General features: G+C 38.1%; 1 protein-coding gene across 3 annotated transcripts; it reads right to left on the bottom strand.

Annotated features, from left to right (window-relative positions):
- Window positions 1–238: 238 nt before the first annotated feature.
- Window positions 239–18,457, bottom strand: UBE2D1 (ubiquitin conjugating enzyme E2 D1). 3 transcript variants are annotated; one of them, XM_030029968.2, is made up of 8 exons: window positions 18,326–18,342; window positions 9,914–9,977; window positions 9,788–9,819; window positions 7,462–7,579; window positions 6,945–7,022; window positions 6,586–6,691; window positions 4,244–4,337; window positions 239–1,129 (listed from the first exon to the last, which is right to left on the bottom strand). In XM_030029968.2, the coding sequence occupies exons 4-8, from the start codon at window positions 7,510–7,512 to the stop codon at window positions 1,084–1,086; spliced, it is 375 nt and encodes a 124-aa protein (XP_029885828.1). In that variant the 5' UTR covers window positions 7,513–7,579; window positions 9,788–9,819; window positions 9,914–9,977; window positions 18,326–18,342; the 3' UTR covers window positions 239–1,083. The 3 variants fall into 3 exon arrangements, with proteins under 3 accessions (XP_029885828.1, XP_029885827.1, XP_040983137.1); XM_030029967.2 differs by lacking the exon at window positions 7,462–7,579 and having other exon boundaries at window positions 18,326–18,457; XM_041127203.1 differs by lacking the exons at window positions 239–1,129; window positions 4,244–4,337; window positions 7,462–7,579 and adding an exon at window positions 4,359–6,307 and having other exon boundaries at window positions 18,326–18,457.
- Window positions 18,458–18,573: the final 116 nt, after the last annotated feature.

The raw sequence follows: 18,573 nt of genomic DNA, 5'->3' as shown, positions 1-18,573 counted from the left end.
AGCATGTCATTAAACCAGTTGAAATCCTATATAAAACAACGGGCATAGCATGCTAAATAAATTAGGCTAAAGCTAGCATAAAAATTAATTGCAACACAGTTCTAAGTAGTATGTGATGCATGGCTTTGTTTTCCCTTTTGTCTACAAGACACATGCACACTTAATATTTTGATTCTCTAATGTTAGAACAAGCACTTTAAGGATATGCATAATTTTGAAAAAAAATAGCCAAGACAAGTAGTAGAAAATGCATTTTATTTATATGGAAAAGGCTACATTTAGATTTGTAAAAGGTCTGTGATAGTGTTATGTTGCCCACATGTCAAAAATCAGTTGTGAATAGCAACAAAACGATTATGTATCTTTCTACATAGCAGTGCAATTAGTTCACATTGCAATAAAATTAAGTCAAGTATGCAACAGAATCAAAAACAAGTGTTTCTCCATAATCAGCGTACAAAGAATTACAGTGCAAAGATCATTTTAGGTTTTAAGAAATCTGCAGTCAGTTTTTAGAATATCCTAACGGGTGGGATACTCCAGTTACTTCATTACTAGCAGTTGTATCTTGTCAATACTGTGCACAAGCAAGTAAGTCTAAAATGAAATGACTTACATGGTAAATAAAATATTTAGTCTATACAGTAAAAAAAAAAAACAAATTATATAAGTGAACTAACAAAATGAAATTTGAACACACTTATGAAACGGACAACGTACTTTAAGGACACACATACAGTATTCATCACGTAAAAACAGCTACTTTTCCAGCAAAAAGAATTTGGTTGCTTTACAACTGCATTATGGATCTTGTAATCTGAAGATGTAGATGTCCAACTCTTAAAAACCATAATAAATGTCTTCTGCAAAGCATACAAAGAGGATAAATATTCTTATCACAGTCATAAGGTTATTTTTGGAAGTTTGTTCTCCCTTGCTCCAGAAACACACTAACATGGGTGAAAAAAATTCAAGGGGCATCATGATACATTGAAACAGTAAACTGTGCTCCATTTCCTTCTAATTTTGAAAAAACCCTAGAATTTACAGTACTCTGTGGTATATGAAAAAGTCTTCACAAGTTTACATTGCATATTTCTGAGTCCATTCTCTTGCATGTCTGTTGTATCTGTACGTGCAGAAAGAAGGCATTACAGTGAAGAGCTGTTAGTGATACATTGACAGTGGCCACATATTTACTTAATACAGATGTTATTGAGCTTTTCACCTCTTAGCATTACTTCAAATAACATTAAAATAGTCTAAAAGCCAAGAAACGTATATCCACTGTACATTCTGTTTCTAAGGTTACCTATCAAAGCTATTTAGACTCAAACTCAAGACCAATCCCACAGGTTTGTATTAAAATGGATATCATTATGCATACTTAATTTGCATTTCACAACTGGTTCCCTTATTTGTACCTTAACAGGAATTTGTAGTCAATTATTCCTAAATGTGTATGCTATTAACACAGTGTGACAAAGTTCATGCATTTTAGTTGCATATAATTCAGTATAGTTAACTCGGTTTGGAAAGGGTGGGGATAAAAGTCACAGTGATTTTTTTTAATCTCCATTCTGCACTTCCATCTGCATTTCAGAACTTGAAAGGAAAATTTTCTGAAAAGCATTTTTGACTAGATTTTAAGTCTTGGGTCTTTTCCTTCTGGTATGAAGCTGATTAGCACTCCCAAAGGTAAATGTCCTTAGAGAGTCAACAACTTCCCCTCTGGTCCTTACATTTGTTACATTCCACTCTTCAGACTAGATTCACTTTCTTCTGGGTTCTCCAGAGAAAATGCTGACAAGTTTTAAACCCATTTCTTAAGATAAGTATAGCAACTCATGTACTAATTGGTTTTCTTCTTAAGAATATGCTACCATACAAGTCTTCAGATTTTTACTTATACTAATATACCCACAGATAAATGCTCAGGGGTAACCAGCCATATCTTCCATTTCCTAAATCCAAGATGAGGTTAAAAAAATTTAATAGGTGAACAGCATAAGAAGATAAAGCTATAGTCAAGACTATAGGTTCTCTCACTTTTTCTAGCAACGATTAAATTTCGAGTTTTGGAGAAAGAGAAATATCCCTTATTCACTTCCTTCACAAACAGGAGGCACAATAGCTGAAATCGCTATTAAGGTAGTGGGTAGACAAAAGCTGAGACACAAATGGGGAGCAGCCAAGGCACAAGATCCTCAACTTGAACACTAACTGCTTTGCAGTACAAGCTACAGAGTTCAAGAAGTGGGTTACATGATTTGATTGCATCAGACATCGAACTGTCAGAAAAGGGCTATTTTAATAATTCTTACTCTAGGGAGAGAAATACTAGACCATAGACTTCCATGTAACTTCTACATCACTTCTGCTCTATCCAGTCCTCAAGGTAAAAACAATACTTAAGTCCTCATGGACCTGGATATGTGATGAACCACAGGCCATTAGCATGCATTGCAAGGAGTCTTCAATGGCTCAGTACAAAAAAAACAGGTACCAAACAATTTCTCAATCAGTTAACCAGAAAGTAAAAAATTCTTTTGGATATCACAAATGTTCCACAAAATCTGAAGCAAAGAGTCTAACAATTAAAATAGTTAACAGCAAGATTACCAAAAAGCAGCTTAAGTACCAAGGATAAAAAGCCTGCCCCAAACTAAATCTATAACCTTTTCCACAGCTCGAAGAAGTCAGATAAACAGTGCTGGTTAGGCCATAGATGGTTAGGCCATCTATGAACGTGCTGCACAGCTATGACTAATTTATTGTCAAGGCCACCAGAAAATTTGTGGCAGATTCATTTTGGGGAAGGTTATTCCATTCTTGGCAAATGAGGACTGGATATATTTGGAAAACCTTAGAGACTCCTACTCCTCGTTACTATCCTAAATTGATCTTGTGTTTCGGTCTTTCTTAATCCCACACACACCTAGAAAATCCACAGGTGCTAAAACCCTGTTACAGAAGACAGCTCAGGCCATGCTGATAGACTGTGGACTACATCCTGGATTGCACTCAAAATGCCTAATAGCAGCATAGTTCAACAAATCTCCCAGTGATAAGCAAAATAGTATTTCCTTCCTGGATCACTGATTCTGTAACTTTTCCCATGCATAAAGTTTTTAAAGTTTGTAAGCCCAAGAGAAGCAGGTAGCTGATATATCAGCAGAATGCAGCAATGATGGAAAAATCTTACACAGGTAGTATTTCCTCCATGGAACCCTTTGGAAATCACGCAGTCTAATCTGTGGAATAAAGGGCCTGAGCTTCCTGCCACCCACAACTGCAGCAAACTCTTAAGAAATCAATGCATCACTTTGCTTAGATATCCGCAGATGCCACTATTCAAAGTTTTGGTGCTCAAAGGAATCACTCGAGAGAGGTAGCAGTCTGGAAAGAAACATCACTATGCCAAAGCACCGGGCTTGCTAGTGACCTCTAAATCCCGTTATCTGATATTGTGAGGGTTCAGCCATGTACGTAGTTGTAAGAGAGCATTTCAAAAACCTCCTTAGGAGTGATGTACAACAAGAAGTCAGCAAGCCTTAACACTGAACTTTGGAAAATCCAGGTGGTTCCATACTGTAAGTAAAAGACCCCAGAATAGATGTTCCAGTCAGTATAGTACTTTTAGAGTTAAAACTTCTCAAATGGAAATCAGGTTTGGTCCAGAAGCATGTAATACCTCGGTTATGTGCTGTCCATGTTACCTTCCCAAAATCAGAAACTTCCTGCAAGTTCTACAGCTGTTCCAGAAAGTAAAAAAAAAAAGGTTCTTTTTCTCTGTAAGATGCTGCGAATTGCAATGTGACATGGTTCTTGGCACTAAAAAGAGCTAAATATTAGTCTATCCTACATTTAGAAAATGGTGTCAAAAACATGTTTGTTGTTCACACCTAACATCTTACTAAAGGCACAGGTTTTACAACCAGAGGATCACAGTAGCAGCAAATAACTCATATTTGGGAAATGATTTTTCATGCAATGAATATAAAGATGAAACACAAAAGTGTGAATGTTTTATGCAACTAAGTACAAAAGATTAGTAAGTACCCAACAGTTGTGTATGCCTACAGTTTTCTGCTTGCCATTCCACTGATCGATATTTTCAAGATTTAAAAATCTAATCCTGTATAAATCTATGAAAATTATCTTTAAAAGTTAAGATAGAAGGTGCATAGCAGATAACCACCTGCAAGCACCACACACACAATTATGTATATGTTATACTCACTTTTCCTTGTCTGACTTGTAGATCTGTGCAATATCCGGTACTAAAGGATCATCTGGATTAGGATCACAAAGTAAGGAGCATATGGACAATAAAACTAAATAAAAGAGACACTAGATTAAACAAGTTAGTTTGCTTTATTTCTATAATCCTTTAATATATTCCAGTACACTGAAGGAGGGTGGTAGAAGGGAGATTGGGAAGAGAATGCATATTAGTATTAAGCTTTCACATAGCAGTTCTGCTCAGAAATGCTTATACAGCAGCATTTTTCTAGGTCCTAAGTAAACAACACCTGACACTAGCCTAGAGAACTTGCAACCCATGGACCTGTACCATTTGTAATGATCTCCCTCCCATGTTTTAACCTATGAATGTTAAAAAAACCGCAGACTACATAGTTACATATAAATGTTTGATCAAACTAAGCCCTTCCATCTACAGTTATTCTTCTCCACTTCTGTGCTGACAGTTATTCTCTCCTTCATATGAACATTTCACTTAATTTAAGTGTGACTTCCATTTTGGGAAAATACTTCATCAGCATTATATGCAGGTATTCACTTATAATTCCATATTCATTTCCTGGGATTGAACCAAGGCTGTTTGATTTTTTCTAACATTTTCAGTCCATACCTTTCAGGAAATTTCTATTTTTATACTCAGAACTAATATGAATGCAAGAGTACACAGTTAAATAATTCTAAATGTGTTGTGAAAGGGAATTTGATGCTATCATAAGACTCTGCTGTAGAATAGGATTTTTCTCCTTACTTTGTCTTGTTACCAAAGAGCCCGGACTAACACCTACTTCAGCTGTAGCAAGTTCGACCACTTCATACTGACATATTTCATTTTATTAAGTACCAAATACGCCAGTAATACTGAAAAAAAGGGGTTAGAATACTCGGTCACACCAATCAGAGTTGCTATCAGTATGTTGTAATCCTTTGATTCAGTAAAACAAGAACTACAAAGGAGAAACTTCCATCAGCCACTGAGCTAATTTCCAGTTATATGAAATATACAATGTGCAAGCACTTTAAAAGCACATCAAATCAGAACACATAAGACCAGCAGACTGCTCCGCTTTATAACTGAAGGAACGCTCAACAAGTAAAGGCACAGAGAAGTGCTGAAGATCTAAAAACTTAAGAGTTTTCAGTTGTAAATGCCAGCTGTTAAACATGATGTAAGTGCCAACTTTCACTTGCTAAATACCTTCTAAATAACTAGAAACAAGACAATTGTTGCTCAGCAATAAAACAACCAATTTCTGTGGAAAGTTGATAGCAACTACACACAAGAGTAATTCATGTCTTCAGCAACTACTTCAGGAAACAGTATTAAACTTAGATTTTATTTAGCTTGTGAGATTACTGCATGGGGTCATCGTGCATGAGCAGAAGTTGCTTTTCCAAGGAGGTATAGCAATTGCACTTGCACAGAGCAATTTCCATTGGACAAAGACTAACAATTTTTAGCTTGCTTGTACACCAAATGCATTGACACTTCTGGAAAAAGATGTGGTTTAGAGAGCTCTCAAGCACATAAGCAAGATGTGATACTGTTTAATCTTGAGTCACAGGAGAACCTTCTGTAATATGACTAAGAGTGTGCCTAAGCATTTTGAAGATGGGTGAGAAAAAACAATGATAGCACTCACATTTTAAGCAGCCTTTGAAGCGACACAAAATGCCTACAACAAAAGAACTGCTTAATTGGAACTTTAATGTTCAAAAAAATCTACACTGTTCAATGTGAGAAAGTTTAACTACAGGACTAGAATATGTTAATAAATCTTTTACTGATGATTTTGAAAGCAGCTACATTTTAAAATACTCATCTTGCAGAGGAATGCAAACTAGAACAATTTATCTCATTTTAAAATAAAGTGCAATTAAGACCTTAGCCCACACAAGGATGCTCAGGCAACCCAAAGAGCCATCAATAAGCAATCAGGTAAGCCCACACATGTCAGTATCAGGGTTTTCCATTTACATCCAAATTAATTTGATTTTGAAGCTCTGCTCACCAGTTTCTCCTCAGTTCTGCATGCACAGTCAGCTACAATACAGAAGTTGCATTTCAGGCTAATTGGACATTTATTATCTTATCCAGCTTGTTTTAGAACATTTCTTTGCCATGCACATAATATTTTATGTAATGTGATGCTCCAAATAAACTGTGCAAGATTTTGGATCACAACAAGAATTCCAACGGAGTTTGCCACTTCTGTAACATGCAGGATAAATGCACTGCCACCTTCAGTGCCATAATACACACAAAAGCACCATGGCAGTGTATGCAATTTCATAAATACATTAGCAAATCTGTGAGTTTACCTTTAGATACAGTCAGAGCTGGTGACCATTGTGATCTCAGAATATCAAGACAAATACTTCCATTACTGTTTATGTTTGGGTGGTATATTTTTGTTGTAAAAGCAATCTGGAATAAAAAAATAAATAAAAACCAAGTAACATCAAACTATGTTTATTACATTTGGAATCCTTAACATTGTCCTTTCAGGTCCAGTCATACTAGATCTGCCAACACAATTTATTCTACACTTTTGTCTGTTCATCTACTATGAATGTGTATCCTATTGCTGGCCTATCCAAAATTAAGCCTCAAAGAACTAAGACACAGAAACAAACCTTTGACCAAAAAAATTGCGTAAGTTTTGAGAGAAAGGACTTACCTTTGGTGGTTTGAAAGGATAGTCTGTTGGAAAGTGTACTGTGAGAAAAAATACTCCCCCTTGATATGCACTATCAGGCTGGGGAAAAAAACAAAACAAACAAAACACATTAATATATTGCAGTTATTTTGGAGCTTCCCTTCAGAACATAGATAACCTCCCAAAGCTGCGAGTATCTTAGAAAATCCATTTTCTCCCCAGTACACAGCCCATACTATGGGCTGTGTACTGGGAAGGCACAGCAGGAAGCGAAACCTCCCACTGGCCTACAGATCTACAGTAGAGCCAACCAGGGCTACTACTCTAGTAGCGCAGTGCAGCTACTGAGTGCTGCCCTTCTTGGGGAAACAAAGGGAGGGAGCAGTGTTTGACTGGTGGACCTACAAAACTGCTGATCCACCAGCTCCACCACACCAAGGGGAATACAAAACCCAGAGCAGGTCTTCCAAATCCTGTCTCCGTGCAACACCACAGCTGCTCTGATCCTCCTCCATCCTTAAGCTACAAATATACTTACCTTAAGAAGTGGTTTCTCTTTGCAGATGCAAAGAGTAGGATTTTCCAACATAATTCAGTTGATCATGATGACATCAGGGAGTTTTAAAACACACAACATCTTTGTGACCTGTACAAATCTGTGAACATGCATTTTGTTAGAGAACATGTGCACAGGTTTACGTCCAGGTTGCACACAGTTAATAGATAGAAATAACTTTGTTGCAGTTATCTGTTGAAGAAACCTTTCATTTTTATTAACTAGAAAAGTGAGGGGAAAAGTCTCAGTGCTAAATGACAGAGAGCAGTGCTGCCATTTCTGATTAAGAGAAGGAGAAGAAAACTTTCTCATTACTCGGTAAGTTTAAAACAGCAACAACGGAACTCAATCTCAGCAAAGCTGCAGAAGATCAAGTTTTTGGGTTTTCTTATGGAAGCAAAGGCAGACTGTTTTTTTAAATAAAATGTTTACCTTGGAAATAAGCAAAAATTACATTTTTAGGGATGAATATAAGAGGTAAAGTCACAAATGGTCCACCAAGACATGTCGTCTTGCACACTCAAAATGCAGACAGTGTTGCAATGTAAGGCAGGTTATATATAGTACTGCTAAGAAGTCAGCATTAGGTAACATCAGAACAGATTGCCGCTGTACTTCCAATTACATTTGAAAGGACTGCTTGCACGTGTACTAAATGATTCGTCGAAGTTAAAATAAGCTGAAGATGAGACAAGTTCAGTGCCAGACAGCAGGCAAAGTAGTCACACTATGTTTTATGAGTAAGGTATATAAAACAAATTGACGATGCCCACAGACAGGAGAAGAGGCTACCCTACTTCCAGACATAGGAAGTGAATTCTGAAGGCAAGCTTTAGTTCTGTGCTTCCCTCAGGCCATCAGGAAACATACAGGATGTGCATCCCTATTTCCTTATGTTATCAAGAAAAAGGATTAATATCCTGATGGTGTTCTTTTCTCGTATCTCAGCAGAAACGGCTGAGAAAGGTTGGCAAGAGATGCTCATTCTTATCCTTAACTAGAGAAATCTGAGGAAACCGAAGCAAAGAAAAGAATATTTTCCACTACAGAATATGAAAGGTGAATTGCAAGCTGGAAGAAAAAGTGGAATTTAAGTTGGGATTTACATTGCTAGTATTTCCCTTACTCAGGTTATCACGGTCATTCAGGACAAAGACATTATTGGTGGCAATCAGAAGTAAGCTTTTGTTAACTCTTAACTTCTCTGCTGTTTTGCCATTCACCTTTAAGCAGCACAGAAGGGCAAGGGTTAGAATGACTTTGTATGTGAAAGAACACTTGTTAAAGAAAAATGGCAAAAGCATTAGTATCCTACAGAAAAACTTGCCACAATCACTTCAGTTGCTGCTGGGCCATTGACAAGTTGGACAACAGACTCCAGCACTGGCAATTCAGTAACTGATCTTTCATTGCGTCAGAGCAGCTGTGCTGCAAATGCAGAAATAGTCTGAAAGCAGACACAATTCCACTTTTCTCTACCATGTGATACTGCATCTTAATGGATTAAGTATTGTCTCAAAATTTCAGCTTGCACAGTGATTCAGCTGGCCATCTGAACTAGAAACTCTTCTTTCCAAATTAATAAGTCCAAAAGGAAAACACTGGGAATACAAACTCCTTACCATGATATTAATAAACACCCCTTCCCTCAGGTCATGTTGTTCTTTATTCTTTTTGCTAAAACCCTTTTCAGTTTCCCTTTAAAACTTTCTGTTTTTAAGGTTTATTGTCCTTATGTCATTTCCTTGACAACAGTCATAAATGGAGTCTTTAGAGATCTCCCTCAACCCAAGGAAAGCAGGCCTTTCTCACAAAGAAACCAAAAGTACCCACAACTGCTGGCCTACAGTTCGCAAAAGCCATCTGTTTTTGCCAGAGCCACATTACAGCCATCATATAGGCTCTATCTAAAAGCCCCCAAATCACCCTGTGCAACTCCACTCTTGTTTACAGTTACCAACTTTAACACTGGATTACACCCACTCTTCCTCCTTTCAGATGGATGAATCTTCCAGAATTGATCACCTTTGAAAAGTAAGCAAGCTTTTCACTTTGCAGCCCACATCACCAATCCAAACATTGCAGCTGACTGATTAAGCACCCCCAACTTCATGAAGGGGGATGTTTGAACAGTTACGGAAAGAAACTAGTACCAGACTACTAAGAACAACAATACCACCCTAAATCTTTAATCTATACACAGCACAGCTGAATTTGACTGCCATGGTTACAGAAACCCAAATGAATCCTTCTGTAACAAAAAGGGAAACAAGGTCTACTTTCTAATGGGCATGAATTATATACTTACAGGTCCCATAATTGTTGCTTGCCAATGAAACACTGAAAGTCAAAAAGATACAACAATTAAGAGATTTTCTGAGGTTTTCGTAACCAGAAAAAGGTCAGCTGTGACAATGTACAGTGAAGAGCTTACAGTCATCTCCAACAGGTCCAGCAGAACAGTGGGCCGGTGGGTCTCGCTGCAGATCACTTAGTTCCTGTAAGAAACACACAAATATTTGAAAGATCTCTACACAAAAATACACACCACTCAGCAGCATCACTTCAACAGTAAGAACACAAACAGGTTTTATTAAATAGACCTGTGATATTTTTAAAGAAATCAATACTCGAAATGCCCACTGATACTGAAAGGGTTTTTTTGCCACATAAGTCTGCAGCTAAAGACAACATTGTGCTATAAATTAATATCTGAAAGTATTTAAGAGTTATAGCCAAGTTCATAATAAGCTGGATGTACTGAAGTAGACATAAAAAAGAAATTAAATGAAGGGTTTCTTGATTTGTCTGTAAACTCACTGCTTAATTTAGAAATTTATGTGCTAATCTGACTGTTCCTTTAGCTTTTGATTTGTAATTTACAAAAGCTTCTTGTATTGACCTAATCTATGTACAGTAGCTGAGGTAAACTAGCTCATAAAATGCTTGCAGTCTGCCTAGAGATGATATATGACCATAACAAAGTTTCCTAAGTAAACTAGAAAATAAAGTAAAAAACATTAGCTCTACACCCTATTTAACATACCTTGATTTAATTCCCTGCATGCTTTTTTTCAAAATGACTACTGAAAAACTCCCAAGAAAGTTGAAATTTAAGAGAAGCATTCAGAGAAGCTTTTGCAGGTCAACTGATCTATTTCTCTTGCAGAAGTCCACACAGTCCCAAATAATTTAAAATTATTATTCAATTACTCAAAACCAGCTCAGCTTTTCATCTGATTTATGATCACTGTATCAAATGCAAAACAAGGCAGGCATTAATGTTGGTTCATTTTCCTTGTTTAATTCAATATACTACTTTTGATGTCTGAAATTTTACTGTACTAATAACAAACAACTTTTTCCAATTCTAAGCTGATAGGAACTGTGCTGCAGTAAGTTTAACAATTATGTTTAAATACTTCCATTGAAATAAGCTAAAAGATATGTGCTAAACCACTGTTCCTAAGTCACTCAATTACTCAAAACACACATTTAAGTCAACAATAAACATAAGCAGGTCTGCAAATATCTCCTTTAGTTTAGCTTAAGGAATAACAGTGAAAACATTTCTACTCAAAAATCATTAGTCAAGACAACTACTTCCAAAATCAAGGTTTAAATTGGAACTAAGTTTAACTCAGGTGTAGAATTTGTGTATGTAGTGTCATCAGTCCTTATGTAAATTTGAAGGGTTTAAACTCTGCTCTTCTTAACTGCTGTGATATATTTATCCATTTATGACATCCAGTAAACATTTCAACTCACACACTACTCTCTTCAAGGGACCCAATTTACCATCATGTGGCACCTAAATTCAGGCATACTTCTTACAGGTCCATACTCGGACCTTAATTCAAAGAAAGGCACTGCAACGTATCTTCGTCTGGTTAATATAGTAATGTTACTACTTGCTCTGAAGTCATTCCTCACAGTCCTTGCGATTTAAAACAAAAGAGACAGTTCTTTCATATAGTGAAATAGCTCAGCTTGCCAACTAGTGTTACCTGTCTGCCCTTAACTTTATTCTGTTGGTGAAATTGTATACTGGTCCAGAAACAGCACTCCGAACTAGACTTTGACTAATAAAGGCAATAGCAAAACACTTTAAAAGCACAGTTCCCTTTTTAATCGGAGGATTCAAATTTCACCAAGGGAGTGATACAGAGAACTAGTAATCCATGCAAAGCCAAGTCATTGCCAGTACACCAAGGGAGTCAACAAGTCTCAAGTTTCCAGGAGTCACGGGAGTTGTAACAACCATTACCAGCAGCAGAGCTGTTACAGCCACTGTCTACTCTAATTTGCAACTCAAGATCTAACCCAACAAGAGAAGATTAGGTCTTGTACACACACTTCAAAAAAGCCAGCTAGACGACCCTGTTAGCCAAAACAGAGAATTCAAAGCCTAAAAATCATGCATTTTATAGCAGTCATTGCTGACTACTAAATTAAAGGCAATGATGGGAAAAATAAGTAGCTTAAACTCTTCTGAAAGTCTCTAAAATATATGCAAACATTCCTATATGCATATGCAAACTGCTAGGCAAGCACTTAATTTTGGAGTCGCAAGTCTATAACAGCACCCTCATTTGCTTGATGCTTTCCTCAAGATCTTTACATACCCCAAACCCACACAAATTGGTTTTCTTTCATATGTACACACATACTTCAGAACTGGCAGGAACTGGGGAAGGCTCCTTAGGTATACACTTTCAATTTGTTTCAGCTAAAGGCACTGAAATTTGTCCATGATAAAAAAACCCCATGTTTTTACTCATACCTTGATGAGACCCAGAACTACCAACTCTTGTTATTAATATTTCCCTAATAGTGATGAAGAAAAAGGTCTCTTCAACTGACTTCACTGAATGAGAGCAATGTTCACAGATACATTCAGAGAGCTTCTGCAGCTAGGAAACAAAGCCAGATCAAACTTCAAAACTCTAATAGAGCAAATTCAAGCCATATTTTCCAATCATAAGAAATAATGTACTGAAGCTAATGTGGATTAAAAATACAAATGGTAACATGAACAAACTTTGTAAATTGACAGTGTTACAGTTTGAGCCTTTACATACAGAAGGTCAGATCAAGCCGCGATAAAAAACAAAGAACTATTCAACTTCATATTGTTAATTATGCTGTTTAAGCTTCATATTCATCGTAAAATTATCTGCAGAGCTGTAAGATTTAGGCTTCAAGCTTTCCTATGTCTTCTGAAATGGTGCAAGGAGATGGTCAGAATGTCCCCGAGTCAGACTGACTTCCCAGTGTCCAGAACCAAACACTGCAGAACAGTTGTGATGATTCTCTAGAGTAAGTATGTGTAAAAAAACCTGCTTCATGAATTTACATATTCACAAAAGAATGAGAAGTTGAATACAAGAATTCTCTATACAAAGCAGCAAAGATGGTCTTCACAAGAAGCCCAAAACCTTGCTTTGTCAAGGGACAAGGCTGAAGAGTTACAAAGCACAATGTGCTGAAACCTCATTAAGAAGTGCAAGAGGACTGTATGTAAGGCATTACGCAGTCAACACTAAAGACTTCCCATAATTTTAAGTTAATTGGTTCCAGCAGCTTTGTCCATGTTTTATGGATTGTCACCATGTAGCTGCAAGATGCAGGTCGGGTTACTTCAAGGCCTTGTCTATACCAATATTTTTAGTCACTGGTATAGAAAACGCTGGTGCAAGACTTTGATGTACATAGGCTAACAAACAGGATCTATAACTCAAAGCAGTGCAGATTCAGTTTCTAAAGTGCATTAGAAACCAGTGCAACATCTTTTATGAGAATACACAAAACCAAAATTTTGTCTGCAAGAGATGCAAACAGAATTATCAGTTATTTCAAGCACTAGTGAATGTCACAGTATAAAAGCATCTATCAAGAGCTCTAACACATGCCACACTATTGCAGTACAGCCAGGATAAACTTGTACAGAGAAAACAACTAAGCTGAGGACAGTGGTAGGAATAAATCTTCTAATCCTCTCAAACATAGAAAATATTAGAGAGTAGAATAGAATACTGTTAATTCTATGCCTCTAACTGGTTGCAATGAATGGGTGCTACAGCAAACTATTTCCCCTGTTTGTAACTACTGAGAAGCAGCCGAGCACAAAGTAAGCAGGATCTGTGACCAGATGTAGCTAATAAAGGAATATTAGCATAATACTACAAATGCTAAGCAACAATTACTGGAGATGGACACAGCAAAGCCTCCAAATTATCACCTTTCATTGCACCACACACTGTAGAATAGCTCTGTGGGCAGCATGAAGCAAAAATTTAAAAATCAAGTTTAACAGATGTAAAACACATGCTATGGTAAGCTATAAATGCTGGAAATATTTCTGAATGTGCAGACTAGTACTCATTGTCAAAGTATAATACAGGATGTATTTCATAAAAGTATAAAGTCAGTGAAGACTGGAAGGCCAGTTTAACACTTACACGCTTCATTAGCAGTCAGGCTTCTCTCCTAAAAAGCTACTGGAACAAGACTGTAGAGGATACTTTGATAACAAAGACATAAATATTCTCAGCACAGTACTCATGGACACTCAATGGCTATGAGCATGAGTAGTAACAAAAAAAAAGCCCTAAAAATATCTCCTCTTTTTCAGTTAAAAAAAAAGTCAGAAATGGAGGCTATCAGAATACCAAAAAAACTGCAGTCAGCATCACTAAAAGCTATTTTAATTCTCTAAGTGACACAAAACCACAATCAGAGCCCTTTTCCATGCTGTTATTTAGAATACAGGTTTTTATATTTGCCAGCTATGTTCTCCATTTCTTGCACAAAATGCACTGTAGACCACAGACTCACTTCCTACCAACTCCATGCATACACTGCTGCTATTATATTAACGCTGTTTGGAACCATCTGTCAAAAAAAACCCCCAGCGGTTATACTTAGACAAGTTAAAGGATTCTCTGTTCTTCATAAATTTGGTAAATGTAAAGCAAATATTTATCTTACTATTTCTCTATATAAAGGTAAGTCTTAGGAATAAAGTATATATTCTATTTTTATACATTGTTTTAATGCAAAAAATATTGTCGTGATATCACAGCTGATGTTTTGAAAGCTAATTAAAACATTTTATATTACGGATCCACAAAAGAAGTTTCCTCAGTAAGGTTATTACCATCCAAAGACAGCATGTGACTCAACAGTTTAAACTCTAAATCTAAACTACAAATATTGATAAAATTTTATTTACTTGAGTAGATTTACAGTAACAAGTTATTTTCAACATAAATATTCAAGTCCATATGCTCTGTTAGTCTACGCATATAGGAAACACATACTGAAACAAAGAGACATTTAGTTCATTGACATATCTAAATGTTTGAATGCTTCTCTTCTTACTGAGTTATAGGAGAAAAACAACCAAGCACTATGTACAAACAAGATAAAAAACAACAGCTATTCTTCTCTTTAACTGGTTTCAAAATCTCTTCTGCACTCTCTTCTAAGTCCAAGTTTTTTTATGCCTATAACAAAAGTAAATACCAGTTTTGTACTTTAAAACAGCCTGAGCCATTAACAAGCACATCATCAACCCCCCATTAACACTAGAGGAGCACCCAGAAGTACAGGATTTATGATGAAAACAATCTCTTCAACTGCAATACTGAACTAACAGGACAGCAAACTCACAATTAGATATGTAAAAAAAGAATTCAGAAGAGGAATCTCAGAAAAATGGTTCTGCATAGGACACACGAGCAGAACTGACCTATGCACTAACTTGCATAACCTGACAGCCTGAACTATTTTCTACCTTGCAGAAAAGCCACAGTGCCTCAATTTCCAGAGGTGGTAACAATAGTCATCTTTGCACAATATCCCTTCCCAACTAAAACCTACACTATTTGTTTTGTTTTCATAATTTGCAACATCTGGAATTTACAATGCCCATAAAAACACATGCTCTTCTTTCACTGGTGCATCATAGACTACAGAGAAGCAGCTCCTGCCCCAAGGAAAATCTATTCTACATCGCACACAGAGCGCAGCCTGAAGTTTTTGACAGCGCAGGAACGTAGTGCCTCTCTGATGCAATGGCAAAGCAAAGCACTGACAAGGTAAACTAACACAGGCTCCTCAGCTTAAGATGAATAAGAATCCCCTGTCTGAGATTCTCTGAGAAACTCAGAGATGAATTTGTCATGGAGGCGGCACTGACAGCTGTGCTTGCACAGCAGGGCTTCACGTCCTCACTTCTCTTCCACTTGCAGCACTAAGCTGAACATACTTTCATGTGCAGTGATCAGCTTGTCCATTGGTTATTCAGTTGCTCATTTTTTAAGGCAGCTCCCAAGTACAATACATCTTTCCATTACTATAGTCTTGAAGTCCACACGCTGTCCTCCTTTGAGGAGTCCCTCAAGGCTGATCAACAAAAGACCGGATGCAATGACACAGATCACAATGGCAATACTATTTAGAAATTGGAGTCCCAACTGGTATGAGACAAAATATGCTTACTAACATTTCTACATATTACCGCTTTTCTTCCTTTGTAGGTGCTACCATCCTGAACACAGAAATTATCAAAATTACTGTGAACAAACACTCAAGCTTGCCACCAAAACCCCTTAGCTGTGTTACAAGTACAATTCTGAACCACGAAAGCTTAACTTCAGACAGTATGTCTAGATTGACAAGCTCCCATGTAATACCATTGTGTTTTCTGGCAGCGCTTTGTTCTCCAAAGAGTTCCTCTAAGCACTTTGTGAAACTATGAAGTCCTTACAGCATTTCCTCTACTCCAGATCTTATCCCATCCTACCCTTGAGACACAACATAGCTATCAACCTTTACAGCCAGCCTGAAATATCAGGAAGTTAGATGGGATAAATATACCATCACACAAATATATTTCATCCCAGCATTAAACTTCCAGTTTTGTAATTTTCAGGAAAGCTCTACATAGTACAATGACATCAAGATAGTTCGTCTTTTTTAACTTCTCCCCTTCATTTTAACTTTCTATTTGAAACAATCCTATTTCCTTGCCCCTTTCCTCTTCTACTGCTCCGGAGGCAGACTGCCGGCCAAATCCCTCTAGTAGCACTTTTTTCTTCCCCAAGAAAGGCAGCAGGTAGTGATGAGGGTAGTTAATCAAAAAAAGAAAACTAGCAATAGTCATTTCTGCAGCAAAATAGAAGCAGGAGATAACTAGTTCTGAATGTAATCTCAACTCTTCTGGTAGGTCCTTCCCCAATGTCTCTTCATGTTTTGGATATTTTTTGCATAATCAAGAAATCTTACACTACCTTGAAGTTGGCATCCTGGTAAGCTTTTCTTCATTTTTGAAGAGTAGAAACAGAATCTATTAAGGCTAACAGGATGAAAGATACTGTTTCTTAAATAGTCTACCCATAATTTCACATCTGTTGAACACAAAGTTTTTAAATGCCCCACTAAAGAAAATTGTGGGTTTCCAATATGTATGGAAGTCTCTAAAGCAGGAAGAAAAGTTACGCAGTGAATGCGATAGGAGAAAAATAGAGAGAACAATCCTGTTCTAGCAGGACCTCATTTGGAAGGCCACAAACTACCACTCCATCTCAAAAATACCAGAAGACCACCAGACGTTCCACTTTGTCTGTTCACCTTAGCAGAACAAAACTGAACAAGAGGAAAGAGAAGGTATTCAGAACAATCCTTTTCTTATAAACACAAGAGTAAGGAGATGTTCAAGAAAAGGTGAGAAATTAAAAAGGCAACAAAAGGCAAAGCATTCCCATAATAAGCAGAAGCATGACAAAGTAGAGAAAAATCACTGTAGTTATCTATTAATATTTGATATAAGGTTCAAATGCACCATTCACAACAAATACGTGATATGAAGCAACAAAAATCTCCCTTCATTGCACTACCTGTAAAGGCATAATGAGATTTGTAGCATGAGACATGACTACTGACTTCTAGTAGAAATCCATCCAAATAACTTTTATATCTATTGTAGGGTATCCCAAATCTGCTCACTGCAAGGTTAACTGGTCATTATAGAATTCTATTTCTGCAATACCAACATTTTCCAACAGCAAAAGGGAATCCAGAACAAGAAATTACAGCACAGTCACAGAACCAGGATAGCACAAACGCCGACTAAACATGGTGCATCAACAGCAACAAAATACCACGTATTCTATAACACGGCCAATGCACTAACATTAACTCAACTTCTATGTTTACCATCCGTAATGCTTTTTTTGTCTGTACTGTACAGTGACCAGTTAGGTCTTGCCAAACAAAAGAAATCTAGACGTTTACTTCACAATTAAAACCTGACCATTCACAAATGCTATCCAAAAACTCTACAACTGGGGTACGTTCAAAGGTCATGTCAAGTACTGGGCTGACAGCACTTCCTAATGTGGAAAAAAACCTCATGCACAGAGCTGACCAAGCTGTGCCACAACAGGAGCGTAGTGTTTTGGCAACAGATGTTTTACTTACACCTCTACTAAAGATAACCCGTTAACACAACGTCGCCTTTCACCCAGTACTTCACAATCACACGCTCGGGAAATATCGCAGATGTTTTATTAACGACAGTTTAAAGCACTGACTCGGGGGGGGGGGGCCTTCAAGAAGGTGAAGAGTCCCGACACCGCAAGGAGACCGACAAGAGCCACCCTTTTTCCACCTCACGACCAGGACAGCCGCGCCCCGCACCGGCCTGGGCCCCTCCGCCCCCTCAGGCGACCCCGCTGAGCCGCGGCCCGACCCGGCCCGGCCCGGCCCGGCGCCACCCCCGGGCAAGCAGGGGAATGGAGGGCCCTCCCCGGCCCCCTTCCCGCGGCTCAGCCCCACTCACTTTCTGTATCCGCTTCAGCGCCATGGGAGAGCAGAGCGGGGCGGGCGGCAGCGGCGGCGGCGGCGGCGGGAGGGCGGCCGGGGCGGGCGGAGGAGGAGCGGGCGGGTAACGGCATCCGCGCGCGCCGCGGAGTCGGGGGGGGGGGGGGGGGGGAGGCGCGCGGGGAGGGCGGGTAGAGGGAAGGGAGCGCGGGGCGGGGCGTCCGCGTGCGCGTTCGCCTGGCCCTTTGTGTCCGCCCTGCGCCTGCG

The sequence above is a fragment of the Aquila chrysaetos genome, chromosome 11 (assembly GCF_900496995.4).
Source record: "Aquila chrysaetos chrysaetos chromosome 11, bAquChr1.4, whole genome shotgun sequence".
NCBI lineage: Eukaryota > Metazoa > Chordata > Aves > Accipitriformes > Accipitridae > Aquila > Aquila chrysaetos.
The sequence above is the reverse complement of the archived record's forward strand: the minus strand, read 5'-3'. Positions and strand labels throughout refer to the sequence as shown.

Bases quoted from the DNA above. Each gene is read 5' to 3' on its own strand.
- UBE2D1 (XM_030029967.2), bottom strand. From the start codon at position 18,349: ATGGCGCTGAAGCGGATACAGAAA. The intron at 9,978-18,325 runs GTGAGTGGGGCT...TGTTTCTTACAG, and splicing joins CGCTGAAGCGGATACAGAAA to GAACTAAGTGATCTGCAGCG. The intron at 7,023-9,787 runs GTAAGTATATAA...TTTTTTCCCCAG, and splicing joins AAGCAACAATTATGGGACCT to CCTGATAGTGCATATCAAGG.